The 22210-nt window shown below is 47.4% G+C and overlaps 1 protein-coding gene across 1 annotated transcript; it reads right to left on the reverse strand.

Moving 5' to 3' along the window:
- Nucleotides 1–1463: 1463 nt before the first annotated feature.
- LOC309414922 (serine/threonine-protein kinase PAK 3-like) lies at nt 1464–21618 on the reverse strand (the record flags this gene model as incomplete). The annotated part of the gene is made up of 11 exons (XM_082012301.1): nt 1464–1556; nt 2718–2855; nt 6763–6959; nt 7400–7499; nt 8336–8453; nt 9209–9321; nt 11247–11295; nt 13744–13807; nt 15429–15585; nt 16607–16644; nt 21534–21618. The coding sequence occupies 11 exons, from the start codon at nt 21616–21618 to the stop codon at nt 1464–1466; spliced, it is 1152 nt and encodes a 383-aa protein (XP_081868427.1).
- Between the last annotated feature and the right edge of the window lie 592 nt (nt 21619–22210).

Below are 22210 nucleotides of genomic sequence, written 5' to 3' on the forward strand. Positions count from 1 at the left end.
GTAGTGACAAAGTTGCAGCAAGAAGTCCAAGGGCAATCAAGAGAGACTTCGGGGCCTTGGCACGACTGGCTAAGGGATCAGGAGCACAAGTAGGTTCTCCTCAGTTCTTCCAGTTGCAGGAATGCTGACGGAAGGAACAGGAAGAGCCAGCAGCTTGAGCCCGGTGACACCGGCAGAATTGGGAGGTTTTTGATCATGAGCTGGTCCACACGACACCAGGCCTGCTGGTGACAGGTGGGGTACACGTGTCTCAAAGGGGGAAAAGGGTCTTTGCACAGGACTTAGCAGGGCTCCATGAAAGAGCCTTAAACTAGATTCGAAGGGGGAAGGGGATAAAACCAGGCTCGCTAGAGATGAGCCTGGGGGCAGCACGCCGATGTTTGAGGGATGGTGCTAGCGAGGTGCTGCAGTCTGCCAGCTCAGTGGAGGTAGGGAGCATGGAGAGCTGTGTGACAGCAAAGACGCAAGGGTTATTGATGTGTTAGAAACCATAGCAGAACTGCCCCTTTGGACTTCCGGAGGGCATACTGGAGTCACTGTGTTCAGCCAGCTGGGCAGAGGATAGGGAATCCCCCATATGATGCGTCCCGTCTGCCTGGTGGGCCTGTCCCAGGGAAGGCAGGGTGCAGTTCTAAGAGTCTCTCGCTTGCTCGCTCTCCCTGATAGCCTCAACCTAGTCACCTCCTCCCGCAGCTCGGTCACTGCGTGGAAGAGTTCCTCTCCCTGGACGCACCTCCCACAGCTGTGCTCACTGCTGCCGTCCATCAGCATTGCATCCGTCCGTTGCCTCAGCCGAGGACACTGGGACGGACAGAGCGAGCGAGAGTAGGTCAGTTGAGGTATGAATGACAGTGGCAACACAAAGACTGGAACTAAACAAGAAAGCCAAACAAGCCAATGGCCTAACCCAAGAATAACCCAAGCATCCTGCCTTCCTACTGCCAAAACAGGACGGTGGTTCATACCTTAAAGGCTACTTAGCCCTTTGCAGGACCAGGCCTAGACATGAAGACTACAGCGCTAAGCTGTTTTACAGGGGGGTTTTTTCCTTTTTTTTTTTTTTTTTTAACACTGGGTGGCTGTTGCTTCACTTGCTCTTTTGACTGTCACAATTTCAAAGTGAGTGTACAGCTTATTCACAGGCTGAGAAGGAAGGGGACCTTCCAACTGAATTTGCTTTCCCTTGGAAATGGCTGAGGCAGGCAAGCATTTGTGGTCGTTACCTCTCTGTCTTAAGCCCTGTTTCGTCTTAAAAATAAATTCAGGAGCCAGAAGGCAGGAAGAAGAGAAACGGTCATATTTTACTCCTTGAGGGGCTGGGTTGTTCTCCCTCCTACCACCATGACTGTGACCATTGGCTTCTTTATCCATCCACCTGTCCCACAGCACAAGCGTTGAGGTTCTATAGAGTTTTATTCTCAGTTCTGCTCTGAGCTGGCATGGGAGAAAGCCGGCTTGAAGCACTAGTGGCTGCTGCCGTTCTTATTCGCTTCCTTTGCTTCCGTGATCAGCGGCGTCAGGCTGGAGAGAGGCTTGGCTAATTTTAGGAATGGATGCTGTGCAAAGGAAAAAAAGAAATGAACCATTACTTTCCAAACTCAGGTACTCACAGCCTCAAGCAGCATTTCTCTGGTTTTGGGGAATACGCTGAAACAGGACTGAGGGGACCATCTGCACCTGCGTCTTCATGTCCAGTACCTTGCTATCACAGGCAAACAGGGCCCAAAATCCCATTAATCCCTTTATCAAGTTGTCTTCAGCGTGCTGGCATTTCTGCCCTGCCAGCACTCTGGGAATGCTGTTTGCTCTCCCAGGGCCTTGTTCCTTTCAGGAAACGCAAGTTACTTACTTAGGTTCCTGTTTTTTAAAGACATGGGCTATCTGAGTTGTCAGAAAAGAGCAGAGGCATAAACCGTTCCTTAGGGAACTCCAATAGCTCTAGGAAATGTTTATGCCAGGAGTATTTAGGCCCATGTGTTCTTCTGAAGGCCACGGAGGTACAGGTTTTCAGCACCAAGACAAGAGCAGGGACACCAGAGACAGAGCGCTGACGGACTCAGCTCTGGCTTGCAGCGAGAGCAGTGGCTACCATCCCATTTGCCACTATGTAGAGCTGAATATACTACCAAAATTCAACACAGGGCCGCAAAAATGATCAGAGGGACAGAATACCTCTCCTAGGAGGACAGGCTGAGAGAGTTGGGGTTGTTCAGCCTGGAGAAGAGGAGGCTCCGGAGAGACCTTTTTGCAGCCTTCCAGTACTTAAAGGGGGCTTCTAAAGAAAGATGGGGACAGGTTTTTTAGCAGGGTCTCTTGCAACAGGACAAGGGGTCATGGTTTTAAACGACAAGAGGGTAGATTCAGGCCGGATCTAAGGAAGAATTTTTTTGCAATGAGGTGGTGAAACACTGGTACAGGTTGCCCGGAGAGGTGGTAGATGCCCCATCCCTGGGAACATTCCAGGCCAGGTTGGACGGGGCTCTGAGCAACCTGCTCTAGTCGAAGATGTCCCTGATCACTGTACGGGGGTTGGACTAGAGGACCTTTAAAGATCCCTTCCAACCCAAACCGTTCTATGATTCCACTTCTTTTCCTTTTGAAAAGCACCAAGACTGGAGACTAATATGAGGGGGTTCCGTCTCATGCCTTTGAGTTTAGCTGGTGAGAAAACCATTCCATAGAACAGCTGTTCCGCTTGCAGCCGTGTCCCCTTTTACCTGCAGAAGTTCCTTGGCAGACCCTCGCCTGTCCACATCCACCTCCAGGCAGCAGCTCAGAAAGTCGCGAAACACCGCGGACAATCGCTCAGGGTTCTGCAGCTCTGGTGTCCCGTTCGTAGCGATCAGATGCAGCGCCTAGAGAAAAAGGGAACATGAGACTCCACCTGTTTCCTTCATATCCATAACTGCCCAGATAGACCCCATTTTTTAAGGTTCAGTCTCCAGTGGCAGTTTCTTCCCTGGCAGGGGGTCAGACAGGATTTTTCTATAGCTACATAAAAAACCTTGAGGCAGCCACAGCTCTTCCAATAACAAAATGATCTTGCCTTGACAGCTGATTTCACGGACTGACCTGGTTAGTATGAACTACATCGGCAAAAGCACATTTTGCTTCTCCAAGTAGTGACAGGCTTGTGACAGTGACAGTTTACAGCCTCTTTTAAAGAGTGAATTTGGCTTAACGCTATTATTTCAGAGGATTACTACAGAAAATGCATCTCGGCGGGGCTCACTGTTCCCTAAAGTACAGCTTCCATAAAGCAAAGGTAGCCAAGTTTTTTGCTCTGCTCTTGATAAAAATGGTAACCAGATGGGAAAAAAGGAAATCCATCAGCTTAGTCCTTGGATAAAGAAACAGAAACATTGGGAACCTTTTTTTCAACACAGGCACATAAGTTGCATGCACAAATATCTTATGAAGAAAATGCATCTTTGGGCAGATGGGAGCCAAGCTGCAACAACGTCTTTCAGCAGTCTCCAAATTCCAGATCAGCGTCACTTATGTGTTAAGAAGAAAACGTTTAATGCTTGCTATCAGAAAAACGAGTAATTCCATCGCTATGGTAACACTCCGCTACCTCAGAATTGGGAGTATTCACCTGTGTTAAGGGTTGAGTCCTCTGTGGATTCCCCTCCATGTTGTGCATAAATGTCCAGCTGCTCATCTGAATGCACAGTCATTCTGTGCACACAAGCCTAGCCAAACACTTGAAAATTCCAGCCTTTCTCCTCTTCAACAGCATCCAGCCAAAGCTAAGCTCAAGTTTCCTAAGCAAAGCCAAGGATGTTCACTGTCAAGTAGCTGACGGAGTTCATGCAGCTGAGCAAGTCTTCCTGATATTCCTCAGGCCAAGGGAGTACAACGTCATTTTGCAAAACACAGGGTGAGCAGTATCCAGTGTGGTTCGCTTGTAACCAAGGTCTAACATGCTGAGAAGCCAGCGAGATGAGTTCATTGCGCTTTTGCAAGATGTTATGTAGAAACGGAAGACAAACCTTTTGAACTATTCAGACATAAACTTCCAGAATACGTCTAAACTACACAGCAATAATGATAGAAATAGGCCATGGGGTCTTCCATTAAAACGTCTGCCATTACAACAGCTCTGTTCTACTGGCACTTAACTAGACCGGGACCACATTGACTTTGCTATTGTCCTCTTAAATACAGAGGACAATTTCCAAGCCTAAAAAGGCAAAGAAACGATCCTAGAGTAAAAACAATAAAAGGAAGCTTCTTTCCTTTTCCCACAACATAAATGTCACAAAATCAGTCTGATCCTGTCCCTCTGCAGCTGACCTCAGCCACCGGACACAGTGGTGAGCTGGAGTGCCTGTCCTCACTACGCTTCAATTGCGCTACCCGAGGGATGATACTTCTCCTGCGGGAAAGGACTACAGCACCAACGGCAGCTTTGGGGATTTTACTGCAGACACATTCACCTGAGTGTGAAACAGGAGTGCCAGGACAAATGGAGCTCTTTTAGTTACTTGTTTCTTCTCAGAACATGAATCCCAAAGAAGAGTCATCTTCAGCTCAGTACGTCCCCTTTTCAGTATTTCCACCAGAACAGGGAAAGGTCTACGGGAAGCTGAAGTACCTTCTTATCACATATCTTTTGGTCTCCTATGATATGCAGCTGGCAAAGAAAAGCAAGTACGGTACAAAGGAAAGGAGCGTTCGCAGTAGCTGCAAAGGGGCAAGAAGCTCATTAATTTGTTTCACATGCCAAGAAACAAGAAAGGCTTCAGCAGACCATTACAGCTGCAGTCTGTGAAAGCAAGATCCTAAAGGTATCCAGGCCACCCAGATACGTGACAGAACAACATACAGGTGATTAAGAAGCCTGAAACTGTAGAAGATGTGCAGCATTTGAAAAAAATGCTACAGTTTTGAGACAAATTGATGCGCTGTGGTTAAGAAATGAAAAAGAAATGCTTAAGGCTTTGTTTTGTTTCTGTGGTTTTCTGTTTGGTTTTTTTTTTAATTGAAATCAGGAGGAGGTCCAACCTGAATTTCAAAGGGTTTTTATCACACCAGTGTTTGTCCCCCAGGCCCTCGGCATGCGCCGGATGGAAGGAAATCACAGTGAGAGGAAACAAATACCATCACAGACACATCCAGGACACACATGGCTCAAAAATTGTTCATTCCTGTGAGTTCTGCATCAGCTGGAAAGAACGTGAGCAGCATGGGATGCGCCTGCTCTACACGTGGAAAACAACACTGCATCTACATGAAGACTGCCGCTAACTCTAGGACTAATGAGCCTTTCATGCCCTTACAATTTATTTAGGTGTTTAAGTAACGGAAGCTCCTGTGTGCCTTCCATTATTAAAACAATCCTTCATAAAAAACAAATCAATCCTGTCGGGGTTGATTGACCTTAATAAAACTAGCTGATAACTGGGGAACTTCAGGCAGTCCATCACAGGCTGTTCACTGTTCCTAGCTCAGGGGCAACAACCGCTGAAAAAGAGCCCAGGAAGCCAATGCAGATGGAAGCAACTTCAGGTGCCTGATTTTCATCTACCACAGTTTTACTAAGACACCTGAAGATGCCTTGAAGCTCTAAGTGTCCAAGCTGATCGTATCTCCAGCAGGAGATGAGGCATATATGGAGAAAAAGAGCATCTCAAAGAATCTGGGTGAGGGCAGGAAGAGCTGAGTTTGGTCAGAGAGAAGAAATCCAGTGATCTTTCTAACAAACAGTTGACCTGAGGCTTCTTGAGGAGCCCTAATCAGCATTTGAGGCAGGGAACCTTCAGCATCCCGACCAGTCACGCTAATGCTCTTCATGGGTTTTTGCTGCCTTATGCAAGGCAAATGCATTTTTTGCAAGGGTCTCCCAGGGAAGCAGGTGGAGTATGGGCTCCTCTCTTTGCTTGGCCGGGGGTATTTCCTGACCATTCTCTTGTTTCTTCTTTCAGTCTGCAGTACGCAGTCGGGGTGCCACAGACCAGAGAGAGCACAGCCTTACTGCTATGAGAGAAGCTAAAGGTCAGGCTCTATTTTAATTCTAGCCTTAATAAGAATTGCGTATGTATAGGCATAGAGCAAACTTAATTTCCTCCTGAATTCCTGCATCCTGTCAGGAATTAACTGTGCAGCATTGAGCTCTGTTTCAGCTCTCAGTCATGAGGTGTTATCTTGGCAGACATTCCTCCACTATGACACGCTCCTTTGGTATAAGAACTGGTCATTTCATTTTAAGGAATTAGGACAAAACTGGAAACTTCAAAACATCAAAATACACTAGTGTACTACAAGTACCTGTGCCAAAACAGACTTGTAGAAAAGCATTTGCTAAGAAGTGATTATGGCATTACTAGAACCAGTGACACTTCCTGAAAGGCGCAGGTGAGCAATCGGCACTGATCTGAGTTTGGAAAGACTTCTCCTGCACGTACAGTTGAAATATTTGTCATAAAAATTCCCCAACTGGAGGATCTTGCTGCTGAAAAATTCTTGTCATTCAGAGATACAGCTCAAAGAGAGTTCTAAAAGCACATGAGAAATCTCAAGCGTGGTTGAGGGCAAAAATGACACATTTCTGAACAGTCTACATGTCACTTCTCTTTTAAGGTCCCCCTATTGACATAAGGAAAGCTACAATATATGCCGATATGCTCCAGCGACATATTTAGAAGCAGCCCTTGGTGGAACTAGTTCAAGCTGGTGTAACTGGGATTTTGTCTCATGGGAGACAAAACATGGGGCAGGTTAGAAAGACGGTGGTCTCTGGTTTTATTCGCACCTTACCCTGAGAGGATGAGCGTTAACGTAAGGAGGTTCTCCTTGCGCCATTTCAATTGCCGTGATCCCAAGCGACCAGATGTCCACTTTGGGCCCGTATGCGTTTCCCGACACCACTTCTGGTGCCATCCAGTAAGGAGACCCGACCATCGTGCTCCGTTGACTCTGCTCAGGGGTGATCTGAGCACACAAGCCAAAATCAGCTGAGGAGAAAAACAAGTACTGTTAAAGGCAGCTTGATTTATGAAACCAAGCAAAAGAAATCCCTTCCAGATGCCTCAGAAGGCGTTGTTGAATCTATCTGGTAAAGCGGCCATGCTCTGTTTACTCAGTGCTCGAGCCAAGGAAATACTGAAGTGGCCACTTAAAAACCCCTCAAGTTTCATGCAGTGGCTTTTATTCACTTGAAGCTTTAGATTATTCTTTATTACTATCCCTTCTGGAAGGGACCTACACAAACCGAAACCACTCTTTACACCTTTTTCCTTTCTGTACCTCTCTGGACGTTGGCACTGTGCTCTTAGCTCGCAGCAGTGGTCTGCCAGTGCACTACCACAGGCATCGCTTTTGGGTAACAGGCAGTCAGTCAAAAGCAGCCCCACACCACATGCTGGGAATGCTGCACCTGACCAAGGATACCTACTCAGTTTGACAGATCCATCCATTCCGAGGAGGATATTGTCGCTTTTGATGTCTCTGTGGATCACTTGGTTGGAATGAAGGCAATCCAGAGCTTGTAGGCACTCATAAATAAAAAAGAAACATGAGGGTAAAACTTACTTAGTGATCACACAAGAAAAGAAATGGCTCTAAAGGATTTAATTTCTAGATGAATTGAGAGTAATGGCAGAGTATTGTGCTCTCAAGAGGAAGAGCTTGCTGCTTCAACACAGAGTAATAACTTCCTAAACAAAGGCGTAGTAGCTTTTGAAACAGAAATGTCAATTCTTGGCACAGACTGTCCCCTGAAAGCACACACGGAATGACTGCTGCTGCAGGGAATGTGCTATCTCCACCCAGGTGACAAACTATGGTTTGCCAAAAACCAAAAAGTCCCTTCCTTCGGTATAAGATGGATCACTTTTGAGTCGGAGGTCGCATGAGAAAGATTTTATTGTTAGGCTTGACGGCAGATCTGCAAATAGCGTGTTAGGCATTTTTCAGGAGCAACCACCGTTTTGGGTGGAGTGCTATTCTTTTAAGCCGAGGACTGGGATGAAGGAGCCCCTATTTTTCTTTGCTGGTATTTTAAAATTCTGCCACCACCATATTTGCTTGTACACGAAAGGAATGCAGTACAGGCATGCTCCAGGCAAAGGTTTAGAGAGGCAAAGTTGAGAAGAGTAAAACTAAAAACAACAAAAAAAGAAATAGTACAATAAAATTCTATGAGTAAAACAACAGAGTGTAATAAGTGCAGCGATACTGGCAGGCAGTTCACTTAAGATGCTCTTTCTTCTCCGTATCATAAAAGCAACACAGAAACAAAGCTCTGAACATGAAACCTCTCATCTTCTTACCACCTGCTTAGAAGTACCATCCTGTCCCAGTAATGGGAAGCACAGGCGGGATCCCTTACCTCCCTACAGACAGCTGCTATCTGTCCTTCATCCATACATGTCTCCTCAAGAACATCATTTAAAGAGCCTCCAGCTAGGTATTCCATAACCACCCACAGTGTGTCACCGACGAGGTAGCTGAAAGAAGAAAACAATGGCACTGAGATGAGTGTGCACGGCTAAATTACCTCTGGAAAAAGGCTACAGCTGATTTTGTTTCCAAGTCATTCTTACATGAGGACAGGACAACATGAATAGACATTCCCTCTAGGCTATACAGGACTTAGAACCTGTGCGGTCTAAATGAGGAAGGCCCATAAGCGAACAATTAGACGTCCGAGCTGGCAAGCAAGTGAAAAATTGAAGTTCAGTAATGGCAAAGATAAATCTTGGACCAGGAGGATGTGTACCAGTGAGGACAGGAATTGGTCAACAGTTTGGAAAACCTACCAGAAAATACATCCAGGAACAGGAGAAACAATTTAAAAAGTGGCAAATTACGTGTTTCTGCAAACAAGAACTTCACCTTCCTGATATCCACAGCAATGGAAAAGAGCAGGAACAGCCCAAAGGAAGTAATTTCGAGGAGGATTTACCAGCACTTATGATAAGACACAGAAAAGATGATCAACTTAACCACAAAACCAATCAAGCCAACAACAAAACAACATGGAGGTAGGCTGAGATGGCTGTGCCAGGTCCTTGAAAACAGTCTTAAGCAATATATGCCAGAAAAGATTAATGCAGACAAAATGCAGTCTCCTCCCATACACTGGCTATGAGTAGATAAACAATAGAGGTCAATTTTCTGCCAGTGACCAAAGGGGTTTTTAAAAAGGTTTGGCTTGCAGCATGTACATGAACATTCACGTGATCATACCAGAACTACTCACCTGTCTAAATAGTTCACAATATTGGAGCTCTTGTTTTCTCTCATGATGAGGATTTCGTTAACTATTAGTTCCTTTTTGGGCTGTTGTTCGAGATTAATTTGCTTTATGGCCACCTAAAACGACAGGGAAAGCCATTAACTTGAGTAGCCTGTTGCACAAGGTCCCAATGAACATGGAGCGCGTGTTTTTGGAATGACATAGCAGAGCTGTGCCAAACTGTCTTGGTATCAGACCAAAGAGCTCAGTAACTTATATTACAACACCCAATTTCTCTGCTAGCCTGGGTGCTAGTTACAGGACACACAGCCATATACATTTTGTCTTGTGAAATCTGTACAAATGCTCTTTAAACTATCAAGCACGCATCTCTAACAACACTCTCTGGACCGACATTCACAGAATCACAGAATCACAGAATCACTAGGTTGGAAAGGACCTTTAAGATCATCAAGTCCAACCATTAATCCAGAACCACCATGTCCCCTAAACCATGTCCTGAAGCGCCACATCCACACGTTTTTTGAACACTTCCAGGGATGGCGACTCCACCACCTCCCTGGGCAGCCTGTTCCAATGCCTGACCACCCTCTCAGTGAAGAAATTTTTCCTAATATCCAATCTAAACCTCCCCTGGCGCAACTTGAGGCCATTTCCTCTTGTCCTATCACTAGTTACTTGGGAGAAGAGACCAACACCCTCATCGCCACAACCCCCTTTCAGGTAGTTCATTCTTCTCAGATGGTCTTAGTTTACCACCACTATTATTGTTGATGCACAGTTTGCAAGCAGGAAGTGATTTTGTTACTGCCAAGATACACAAAAACTGCTGGTAATGCTTTAGTAATTGTACGATTTGTCATCATTATTTCAGCAACTGCTGTTACTCTTGACTTGACGGCATAACAGAGAGAAAACACAGACGTACATTACATTTCAAAAGCCATACTAAAACAATCATTAAGGTTACACACACAAAAAATACAGTCCTGGCTGTTGCCTTCGCAGGCGTGGCGACCTGGTTCAGGAACGGCACGGTGACCAACCCCAGGCCGCTCGGGCCATCAGCTCGCTGACACCAATGTGGTAGATGGCAAATGGCGTTTATTAGTGTGTGACACGGCGTTATATAGCTTAGGTTTATAACCTCACTTCCGTCTGCTTGCATCATAAATTAAACGCTATTGGCTTTCAGGAGAGGGGCCCTAACTTTCCGTACAGCACGATATCTTCCGGCCGCCAGACCCTAGCTATCTACACCTGGCACTTCCTAGCTTCTTGAATCTTGATTTTGCAACTTGAAATACACATTCCTTAACACAGTTCAGATTGGCAATTACTTTGAGGGTTTCAAAAAAATAATCCATTCTATGTCATTTGATGGATACACCCCGGGTCCTAAGCAGGGCTAGACCTCTACCTAAGAGCAGTTATAAAGCGCCTCTATCTAGTCCTGCTCTCAACATGGCACGAAAGAGACCACCCCTCCGCTCCCATTCCTGGGTTTCTAGCCACATTTTCAGGCAGGGTTTGTATAGATTCAAGACCGCTTGCCTTGGAAAAGGAAAGGAATGTGAAGAGGCCACTTTAAACTGGTCACTACAGGGGCTGTCAAAGCTAACGCCGCTTTCCTTCAAGATTCGTTTCTCACCCTCCTGGACCCCACTTCCCTGCGAGCACTTCACGGGCTGTAATGGGCTGTCACCGACACCAGACTTAAACACGACTGTTTGGTTTGGGAGAGATCTTTGCTCTTGATATACTTCTTCTACACTGACAGACAAGAGAATGATTTGTAAACCAACACATTGATGCTGGCAATAAAAATGATACTGTTTTTATCAGTCCCAAAAGCTTGCTGGGATTTCTGAAGGCTGAAGACAGCAGATGATGCATTTTGCCAGCTGACACTAGCCTGTGCTTCAGAGGAACCGCCTTGGCAGTAAAGATCTACTGGCCACCCAAAAGCCCCATCCACCCTTCGCACCAGAGGGGAGAGCACTAAAGACCTGCAAAATCGGCTGGGACTGTGGACACTTACCTCTTGTCCTGTGGTGATGTCCATCGCCATGTAAACAGTTCCTGACGCCCTAGAAGCAAAACAGCAGCAAAGAAAGGAGCACTTTAGTCCCTAGGAGTGAAAGCAAGCCCAGACAGGAGATCGCTGCTGCCTGTAGGGTTTAAAAACCACCTTTGTTCACCCACTCCTTCAGGCAGCAGCGCACAGCGCAGCAGCCCACCAGCCCTCTGCCACGCAGGGTATCCAAGAGAAAACTTATGCCCAACGTGAAGAACAAGGGATGTCCAACATGAGGAAAGGATCCACACACAGCTTTCCCCAGCATAGCAAAGCAAGGAAACTATTCTCCAGCCATCCTACAAGGTCACAGCTAGAGCAGGTTAAGGCATGTTGTGCTCCAAACAGGGGATCCTTAGACAGCTTCTTTAGGTGTCAAGAGCCCTCAGCAGCTGCTTCTGTTAGGTGCACCGGACACGTGAAGGACTCTTCATGGTATCTGTATTTTCCTCCTGTGGCAGACACGGGTTGTGTTGTAGAGCCACCAGAAAGAAATGGTGCTCTCATCTGCGGACTAGGCAGTGTGGCGTTTTGTTTGCCATCTGCCTCTTGTTAAAAGAGGTTCTTCCCCTGTAATGATGTGAAGGGCCTGAAAGGCCACGGTCAGAGGAAACCCCTTTGGGTTTAAAGTAACTGCAGGCTTGTAAACCCCATTAGTGTTCCTTCTGAGCTAAGCACAGGTTTACACTGCCATCATGTCAAAGCTGACGTCTGCACGGACAGTGAGGCAACGGAGAGCCAGCGAGGGAATTCTGAGAAGTGGGAACACCCATCCGGCAAGTGTCCCACTGACTGACAATGCCAAAATCAGTTTGCTCCTTTTCACCTGATCCCCTGGCTTGTTTGTGTACCTGCAGGCTGAAATATGTCTGAAGCACTGCTATCCAACAGGCACCAGGGACGATTTTTTTCTGGAGGATTTTTCCCCATCACTACAAATTGACCTGCAGCATGACAGTCACGAGCTGGTGACGGCAGCACGCTCACTGCTCTGTAAGAAGGGCGTGCCATCTTCAGGCTGCACTAAAAGCTGGAGGAAATCAGTTCAGAGACCCTTTCAGGCCAGATATTAGCCACTTCTCTTCCCACCAGCTGCTGAGGCACCTTTGTACAAGCTCACTCCTAGGATGGGCAAAACAAAAGACGGTGAGGGCGATGGTCATACTGTCACGGTCACACGTGCGTCACACGCATGTTTCTTCTGGCTCTCACTTCTTCAGTCGACACATATCTTTTGAGAGCCTGGCACAGCTCTAAGTGTCCACTGACATTTTACAAATGACAATGACAACCAAACCTTCGGGTACAACGCAAGCGGCAATCCCAGAAAGGGTTTTTATACAACGAATGGAGCAGAAACACCTTCCCACAAGTGCCCCACCAAACAAGAAGTGTCTACGATAAAGCCTGCCAGAGAAAGAGCGTGAGTGCGTCTGGCTTTCTGCAGCATCTATCAGTTCTAGGTCAGCAACGTGCTACCCTGACTCCAAACCTCACAAGCAGTCACGGTTTCTTTACAAACACTAAGGTCACCTGCCTTAACAGGCAGGAAAACATCTCCCGATGTCAGTGAACAGCTTCTGTCAGACACTGACAGCAGCGTGATCCTGGTGCTACACAATGGCGCTGGCCCTCCCGGAACTACGACACAGCCACGGAAACTTTGACCGAGCAGGGAGTCTGTCTGTATTTAAAACGCAAGTCAGATACCTAATTTTGATGCCATTTCTTCTTGCCTCCTCACATCAGAACCATTTCAAATCAATCCTAGTTACAGTAAGCATGGTTGGGCTTCAAAGGGAAATAGCCTGATGGTTTTTTTTCTGTAAACTCCTAAAACCTGCAGGATCCACAAGTGGTCTGCCATCAGGCAGATGATGCATGTTCTCATCAAGTACTTTGTGCTTCAACTCTCTGTTTATTACTGAATTTTTGTTCTTTTCTGCCTCTGCTAGAAAAGAGAGCTTATTATTTATCTCTGCGTTCTGTTGCTAAACTATGTGGTTATAACCCAGATCACTGAATATCTTTTTAGAGCAAAATATTCAAAAGAAATGGTATTGAGAACTGGTATCTATCTCACAACTAGCAGGTGCTAAGTGGCTCTTTTAGGCAACAAAGTTTTTTCGCCATTCTTTAGCGTGGCCAGATTATTTTGCGACATACAAAAAACTATTCCCCCTTCTCCCCCTAAGAACATAAGCAAATAGGGGCCACACACTTGAGGGACAGTAGACCTTCCCGGTCCTGCTCCTTGCTGCAGACAAGACATTGGCTCCATCAGGTTGTCTTTGGCCGTGCCTTCCGACCGCACTTATAAATTTGATCGGTACTGAGAGACAGGAGAATCTAAATCCAGGGTTGTCTGAACATGTCTGGAGCTTGCCCGACTTCACGCTTGATATTACACCAGCAAAATACCTGGCCCATTTTTCGTGTCAGTAACTGTGGTTGGACTTACCCTTGGCCAATTTGCTCCAATTCAGTATATTTCTTCTTAGGATCTCCCATGCTCACAACGCTCCCTGAAAGAAACAAAATTAAAGATGCTCACTGCAAACTGGAGATACCAACTTCCAGCAGGTCAGAAATGCAGCTCCACTGTCTGGGCTTGTGAGTCGTTTGTAGCCACTTGGGCAACAACAACAACAACAACTTCGTCATACAGGCAGCTCCACAGCACAGACAGCCTCCACAAAGACGGATTTTCTACAGTCCTTTGGAGAGTTACCTTGACAGCAAACTAAGAGCATGGAGAAACATTCACAGCAGACAGGTATCAGAAAAGAACAAGCACCAATGCAAGTGTTTGTTGTCAAGAAACACTAACGAGCACTGGAACAACAGAGCCTTTATTTCCTTAGGAATAAATACTCTGTGTGATTCAACAGAAGGTTTAATGCTACCAAAGATTACATGCACCTTGGGTTCTGGAATCAATTTTGATGAACAGGTGCCATTTTCAGAACAGGAAAAATACTGCAGAGTGTTTCCAGGAGGGGATCTTCTCAACCTTTCAGCAGTTTGCCGGAAGAATGCCTTTATGTTTTTAAAGAACAGCTTCTCATGTTCATTCACCAGGAATGATGGGGTTTTAAGAACTATCACCATCATCCACTCATTACCAGGCTAAGTTCTGAAGACCTTGCTTATGCCACTCTAAGAACCACACTGCTTGTCTGCAACCTGACTGGGATTGACATGCACTTGTCCTGCACTCTCAACACTGCACGCATGTTGATCTCCACAGAATCACAGAATGGTAGAGGTTGGAAGGGACCTCTGAAGATCATCTGGTCCAACCCCCCTGCCAAGGCAGGATCACCGAGGGCAGCTTGCACAGGAACGCGTCCAGTCGGGTTTGGAAGGTCTCCAGAGAAGGAGCCTCCAACAACCTCTCTGGGCAGCCTGTTCCAGTGCTCCATCACCCTCACAGTAAAGAAGTTTTCCTCATGCTGAGGTGGGACTCCTGTGCTGCAGTTTATGCCCATTGCCCCTCGTCCTGTCACTGGGCACTACTGAAAAGAGACTGGCTCCATCCTCCTGACAGCCACCCTGCAGATATTGATAGACATTGAAAAGGTCCCCTCTCAGTCTTCTCTTCTCCAGACTAAACAGCCCCAGGTCTCTCAGCCTTTCCTCATACAAGAGATGTTCCAGTCCCTTAATCATCCTCGTAGCCCTCCGTTGGACTCACTCCAGGAGTTCCCTGTCTCTCTTGAACTGGGGAGCCCACAACCGGATGCAATAGTCCAGATGAGGCCTCACCAGCGCAGAGTAGACGGGGAGGATAACCTCTCTCGACCTGCTGGCCACACTCTTCTTAATGCACCTCAGGATACCATTGGTCCTCTTGGCCACCAGGGCACAGTGCTGTCCCATGGATAACTTACTGTCTGCCAATATTATGCTTATTCACAAATAAGCACAGCCGTGGTGGACAGCACGAACAGCATTATTCCTCAGGCTGCCGCGTTACACAGGCAGCTGCACAAACGAGATGCTGATCATTCCAGCAGTAAGGCTCAGAAGCCAGGCCAGATGGGGTGCTGCCGCCTCCCGGCAGCTCTGCGCTGCAGCAGCGGGAAGGCAGGGCCGGCACATCTGGCACAGGGCATGGGACAGAAAGAAATACCGAATACGTACTCAGTTTCTCTAGGATCTCCTCATCTGTCAGCCCAGATCTTGTCTCCTGCCCGTCTGTGTTTCTGGACAAAGCGTTTGATTGTCCACATTGCAGAGTGGTGGCCACTTTAGCTGGTGCCAGCGCAGCGGCAGGTTCAGTTACAGAGCATGAGTAGATCTGTGACAAGAAAAGGCGTTGTATCAGAAAGCTGGCTTGCAGAGATGCCCCTAAGATCATATTGCAAATGCAAATGCTTACGAAGATGCCTCTTCTCTGCTACTAAGATAAATTCACGGACCCTATCAGAATCACAGGAAACTCATGACTAAATGGGAAAGTTCAAACCCGATTGTCGGGGTGTCAGTGGCCTGGGTGAAGCACTGTCATGGTAGGACTGTGGCCCGCAGAGTCTTCACCCGCAAGTGCTGTCTGACCAGAAACATGCAGCTCTGAATTACCCCAAATACAGTGCTATCCAACGCTGGGACTTACTGGTTTTGTATGTTCAGGCCAGGGTGCGGGAACAGGGGGAGGTTCAATGCCTTCTTCCTCCTCCTCATCACCTTCATCCGCTTCTTCAGAAACAGGCAGAGCTGGTGGGGGTTCACATGCTGGTTTTGTGCCCTGTGGACAGACGGGAGCATAAGCGACAGTCACCACTTTGGCACTTGGGAGCTTTGACAATTACACACCACTTGGGTCTGCTCAGACAGCTTCAGGAACCAATCTGGACATGCCTGTAGTCCTACAGGCCCCGGTGCTAAGTTACACGTGGCACAGCACAATTTAAAGGTTACAAATGACCCTGCTGTTTTGTTAAGTTGTCTTGGTGTTTTTCATTCTTGCTGAAAACAACTTATCCATGCCCGTGCTTAGTCAAAGTCCAATTTTACAAAATGTCATGCTTGGATATATCGCTAGAAGTCACATCTAGTTGCTGGTTCATTGCTTTGGCATTGTATCTACAGTCATGGTAACAGTTAATTAAGCTAACAGGTATCTACTTATTCGAATGTGGTTAAATACAAGGGTTTAAGAACCCTCCTATTTAACCCCAACCTTTGCTGCTGCTGCAAAGACGCTACGGTTGACTTTCCTTCAGCCTGCAAGGCTGGCACTCTGTCACAAAAGGCAAATCTCACAGCTTGCTCCACCATTCTTAAATGCTAGGAAAGCTAAAGGTTACTTTCACACTCACCGAAGGATGGGTTTCTCGGTATCCACGGGCGATTTTACCTGCAATGCGCAAAGGAAAATTAACCAGATGCTGTTATAAAAATGCCTTTTGTGGGGAAACCCACAGAACAAGGAAATCCAAAGAGACGACATGTTTCTTTCACAACATCCCTCCAGGAGCAACAGCTATTTTACATAGAGAGGAGGGTAACAGGACAATAGAAAATTCTACACTTTCTTGTGTCTATTTTTTGCCCTGTTTTGCCAGTAACTAAAAGAATTGGAAACTTATTCAAGAAAATGCAGATTGGTCTTTAACTGTCCATGCTTCTGTTCCCCCATTAAAGCTTGCCAAAATTCCACCTTAGCTGTGCCACTTCTATTCTGACAAACCACAGTCACAGCTCCTGAGTTCAGGAGCGTACACAAAGTGTTTTGAATTTTGCAGTTCACCACAAAACTAATTGCTTTTTTAGCAAACATTAAGTGTCAACTTAGACAGTCAAATCTCTTCATTATGCAAGTTAAAAAAAAAAGATGCTTTCCCTCAAAAGAAGAGAAACGGTAGTAAATTCTGGAGATTAACCTCACAGTTTCTCTCTCACAGAAGCTCTCCCAGTCCGCATTTTAGCAGTTGCACTGGTTGAACCAGCAAACTGAGGAAATTGCAGACCCCACTGCCACACACTACCAGGCGTGGGGAACTGAACCACTGCAGGTAAATCTGTCCAAAAGCTGTCCACACCCGGTGGGATAGAGACACCCCCTTATTAGCTGCAGCTCTTGACAGAAGCTTTACCAAAGTCATGGTATCTTACTGGCATTTTTGTTTAAAAATCAACTCCGTTATTAAGGAACAGCCAAAGAACACATCGATACAGAAGCCAACTAGTAGTAAAAACCTCCACTTACTTGCTACATGTGTGGCCAGCCAGGGTCTGTCTGGCAAATACAATACAGAAAAAGCCAAAGAAAAGAAAACGCGAACTGCAGCACAGACTTGCTCTCTCATTTTTGCAACGATAGGTCACTATTTTGCAGACTCTAGGCATCCAGGAGGATAAAGGACATCCCCATCACATCTGCAGGCTCTTGGACGGGAATGCCCACACCACGAGGGTCTTCCTGGAGTGAGCCTGCTATGGAGATTGCTCGGGACACTTATGCCTGCCTTCTCGCCCTCTGTGACACCGTTCCTGTTACATCACAATGGCAGCCGTTCTGGGTTGGTTTGCGAGTTTATGCACAGCAACCTCGTCCTCTGCATGGGGTTTGCATGGCAAGGTTGTGGCAGCAGGGCTGCAGGGGTGGCTTCTGTGAGAAGCTGCTAGAAGCTTCCCCTGTGTCCCATAGAGCCCGTGCCCGCCGGGGCCAAGCCAGGCAGCGACGGGGGCAGCACCTCTGGGATAACATATTTCAGAAGGGGACAAAACCGGCACGTGGCATTTGCAGCCGGAGAGAGGAGAACATGTGAAAACAGCCCTGCAGACACCAAGGTCCGTGCGGAAGGAGGGGCAGGAGGTGCTCCAGGCGCCGCAGCAGAGGTTCCCCTGCAGCCCCTGCTGAAGACCATGGTGAGGCAGGCTGTGCCCCTGCAGCCATGCAGCTCCATGCTGGAGCAGATGTCCACCTGCAGCCTGGGGAGGACCCCCCGCCGGGGCAGGGGATGCCCGAAGGAGGCCGTGACCCCGTGGCAGGCCCATGCTGGAGCAGCCTGTTTCTGGAGGATGGCACCCCGTGGCTGGGGTCCAGGCTGGAGGATGCCGACACAGTCTCACGTAGCCTGACGTGATCCTGCCCTGCTGTGCCAGCCTGCAAGAGTTAGAGGAACTGGATTGTCCGGACTCCAAGCCAAGGGCCGTACGCTTTCAGGACCTGGTTAACGTTTTGTAGTTTCATCTCACTCAAACCTATAGCGTAAGATGAAGCTTTCCTTCTGTTTCTCTATGGTGGGTCTCCACTACAAAAGAACCCTTCAGTCCAGAAGAATATGCCCAGAGGACTCTGGGACTCCCTCGTAACTGACTGGAAGAAGGGACGTGAGATGAGAAAGCGTACCCTCCTGCTTACACTGCCAAGCTTAACCAGCCCCAGACAGGGATCCCCATGGGACCCTGCAGTACTAAACCAACCACTGCCGTAATCCTGGGCTGGGCTGGGCAGCAGGAAAAACACCGTGTTGTCGGTGTCTGGCAGGTGCTATTTTCAGCTTGTTAGTGGAACTGTGTACCTATCCAAACAGGTATCACAAGTTCATGGAAGCTCTTGTTAGAAAAGAATAAAGAAAAAGACTGCAGAACAAATATTTTGAAAAAGAATTCTCGTAGTAAATTTCAGTGGATTATGCTGCTAAGTTTTATATGATTTGATACTGTGACTTATCTCGGCATTGTTAGTGAATGTGATTGCTGCTATTTTGTATTGGATAAATTGCCATCTTTAAGTGACAGGAAGCACAAAATCATGGACTATATCACTACACCAGAATCCCTGATACTCTATCCCTTTAGTCATGTAAACCGTTGACCAAGTCTGGGACTAGGAGTGGATTCAGCCGCACCTAGACTCCCCTCTGAAAAGGACTTTAGAAAGCATGGGGGTCCACCCTGAACCTTGTGACTCAACGGGAGGGCATTCCTTTACTTTCCTTACCTAACCTTAGTCATAAACCGTTGACCAAGTCCAGGACTAGGGGTGGATTTTGGTCCACTCTGAGCCTCGTGTCTCAAGAGGAGGGTCTCCCCTAGTTTCTCTCCTCAAGATACACATTAACTCGATCCGATAGACACGTAAATCATTCGAGTTTAATTGTAATCTGGCTTCTCTCTGCATAGCTTTTCCACATTGAATATGGAATAGAGTGGACCTTGCCAGCAACTTCTGTTAATTCGCGCTTTTTACAAATCTAGATTAAAATCATTCGCTTTCTGATATCTTCGGCAGTGATTCTTTAAGCAGCCTAAATTATCCATCCGTGACAGCCCAGGACGAAGGGAGGGGTGCCAGGAAGGTGTTTTAAGATTTCACCATATTTCCCATTATCCTACTCTGATTTTGATTGGCAAGAACTTAAACAAATTTCCCCAAGTTGAGTCTGTTTTGCCCGTGATGGTAATTGCTGAATGATCTCTCCCTGTCCTTATCTCCAGCCACAGGCTTGTCCTTATATTTTCTCTCCCCTGTCCAGCTGAGGAGGGGGAGTGACAGAGCAGCTTTGGTGGGCACCTGGCGTCTAGCCAAGGTCAGCCCACCACATCTTCTCTACAGCTAATGCAAGAAATCCTTGAAAATTCCCCTCTATCACAAAACACCACAAAAAAATCCTCAGGGTCCATAACCTGTTGCTCAAAGGATCCAAGAATAACTCATAAAACGCACAAAACAAGTATACCCTGTACCCCAATCTGAACAGCGTGAAGGAGCAAGGATGCAAAGAAACAAAAGTAAACATGACCTTTGGCCACTAATGCTTCTCCGGAAAAATGGTCATGATTGCTCCATCTACTGTCTGCTTTAGTTGTAAAAACAAGCAAGAGAAGAAAAGTCACAGTTTCAATGCCATTTAGGGGACAAAAGCAGAAAGAGAATTCATTTCAGGAGTATTCCACAAGGTGGAAGTTTTTAAGGCTGCTGCTTGACCACCTGATTTTTGAACGTGGGTCTGACTCATTTTGGGGCCTGACACTGCCTCTTTCGCAGTGAGATGTCAACTTACCTCCCGACAGGGAGGCGATTCGAGACAGTCAGCACGGCTTCACCTAGGACAACCGACGTCGTCTATCCAGAGTTCTGTAAGGCCTTTGAGACAGTCCCCCACAACAGCCTTCTCTCTAAGTTGGAGAGAGAGAGATTTGATGGACTGTGGACTGTGCTGAGTGGTGCGGTTGACACGCCTGAGGGATGGGATGCCGTCCAGAGGGACCTGGATAAGCTCGAGGAATGGGCTCGTGTGAAACTCTAAGGTTCAGCATGGCCAAGTGCAGGGTCCTGACACAGTACTCCAGCTGGGGTCTTGCCACAGCGGAGTGGAGGGGCAGAGTTCATGTACTTCACGGCATCCTTCGAATTTATGAAGGACTATCAACAGAGATGGGGTTGTCCATGAGCATGAGAACCACATGAAGTCTAAAAGTCAGCAAAGGCACCTGCTCTGAGCCCACCAGAGCATGTCTGCTCCAAAGCGTGGCAGCCTCCTGTCACACCGGAGGCAGCTCTACCTTCCACTGTCTCCAGATGTCAGGGCTCCGGTGGGTCACTCTTGGGGTAGCAGCAGGAACATTTTGGCACAGGTAAAAAGCGTTCCCAGAGCTTCCTGCAAGCATTTGCACAGCTCACAGCCCAGGACAGCCGTGCCTGTGACGGCCACACCGTTTTTACCCTGCCTCCCCAGAACAAGGACAACATTCTGGACATCTCACTCCTGGGCAGAAAGCCCAGAGACTTCCTTTAATGACAGAAATCCAAAGAGCTACAATAAGCTTTTTAAATCAAGTACAGCCAATAAAAAGCAGACAAACCCACCAAAAATGACGGGTAATCCTCTGAGGCACTACTGAGGAAGAAAAGCTCTCCCGTTAAGTCCACTGCCCCTCACAAAACAGACAAGTGGCTTAAAGAGATGCCTTCAAAGAAACTGCAGATGGAAGAGAACCCTGGTAACTCTAGTACAACAAACTGCCCAACCTGCTGTAGACATATTAGACCAGAAAAGTGGCTTACAAGACACAAAACACAGTACAATCCACCAGAGCAGCAAAAAAGTCAACCAGAAGAAACATCGTACACAAACCAAAGGTGCCTGTCCAACCACTAAAAAGACAAGCTGAAAAAGGACTCTCCACAAAAAAAGGCTACACAGAACACAACGCAAGGCAGAAATAACCTAACCCCAGGAACCCAGGGCAACAAACCCAGATTCTGTCCATAGCAAGAACACGCTTTAATCCTACCTCGCTGAAACTCTGGCATGCCATAACCCTGCCACCCCATCAACCTAGCAAACTGTAGCCCTAGCTTCCCATAACCCTCGCCCATTGTAGCTCTAGGATGTCAACAAAATGAACACAAACTCTCTGGAAATCTCTGCCGGGACCTTCAGGTGGCCCCGGATTTCAGACATCACAACTTGGAAGTGGGAGCAGGACTAGAGCCACAGGGATGTCACCAGCATCCATCTTTACATCATCCGTCACACCCTGGTAACGGGCCCAGGTTAAACACTCCCAGGGAGAAAGGCTGAGGCACTCAGAGACATTGAACCAGACAGCCACAGCCACGGGGCTTCAGCTCATCTTTGCTGTGTCAGAGCCACCAGGCAGATGACCCTGTCCTCCTGGAGACACTCCTCAGGGCAGACGTACCCAGTGCCAGGAGGCTGGATATGGCCTTTGCTCTATGGGGAGGCGCCTTCTGGGAGCAGGATCCCTCACAGGGGCACTGGGAAGCCCTCCTGGATCCCAGAGAAACATCTCTGTGCTGCTCCGTATCTCACCAAAACCAGGGGTGGAGGAAGGCTGCTTTCATAGCCTCCAAGACAACCAGCTCACCTGGGCCGCTCTGTGGCCACCTTTGCTGTCAGGCAGGTCTCAGCACTGCTCTGCAAGCAGCTGTCTCCTCCCTGCAGGGC

The sequence above is a fragment of the Phaethon aethereus genome (genome assembly GCF_964289735.1).
Source record: "Phaethon aethereus genome assembly, chromosome: 34".
Lineage (NCBI taxonomy): Eukaryota > Metazoa > Chordata > Aves > Phaethontiformes > Phaethontidae > Phaethon > Phaethon aethereus.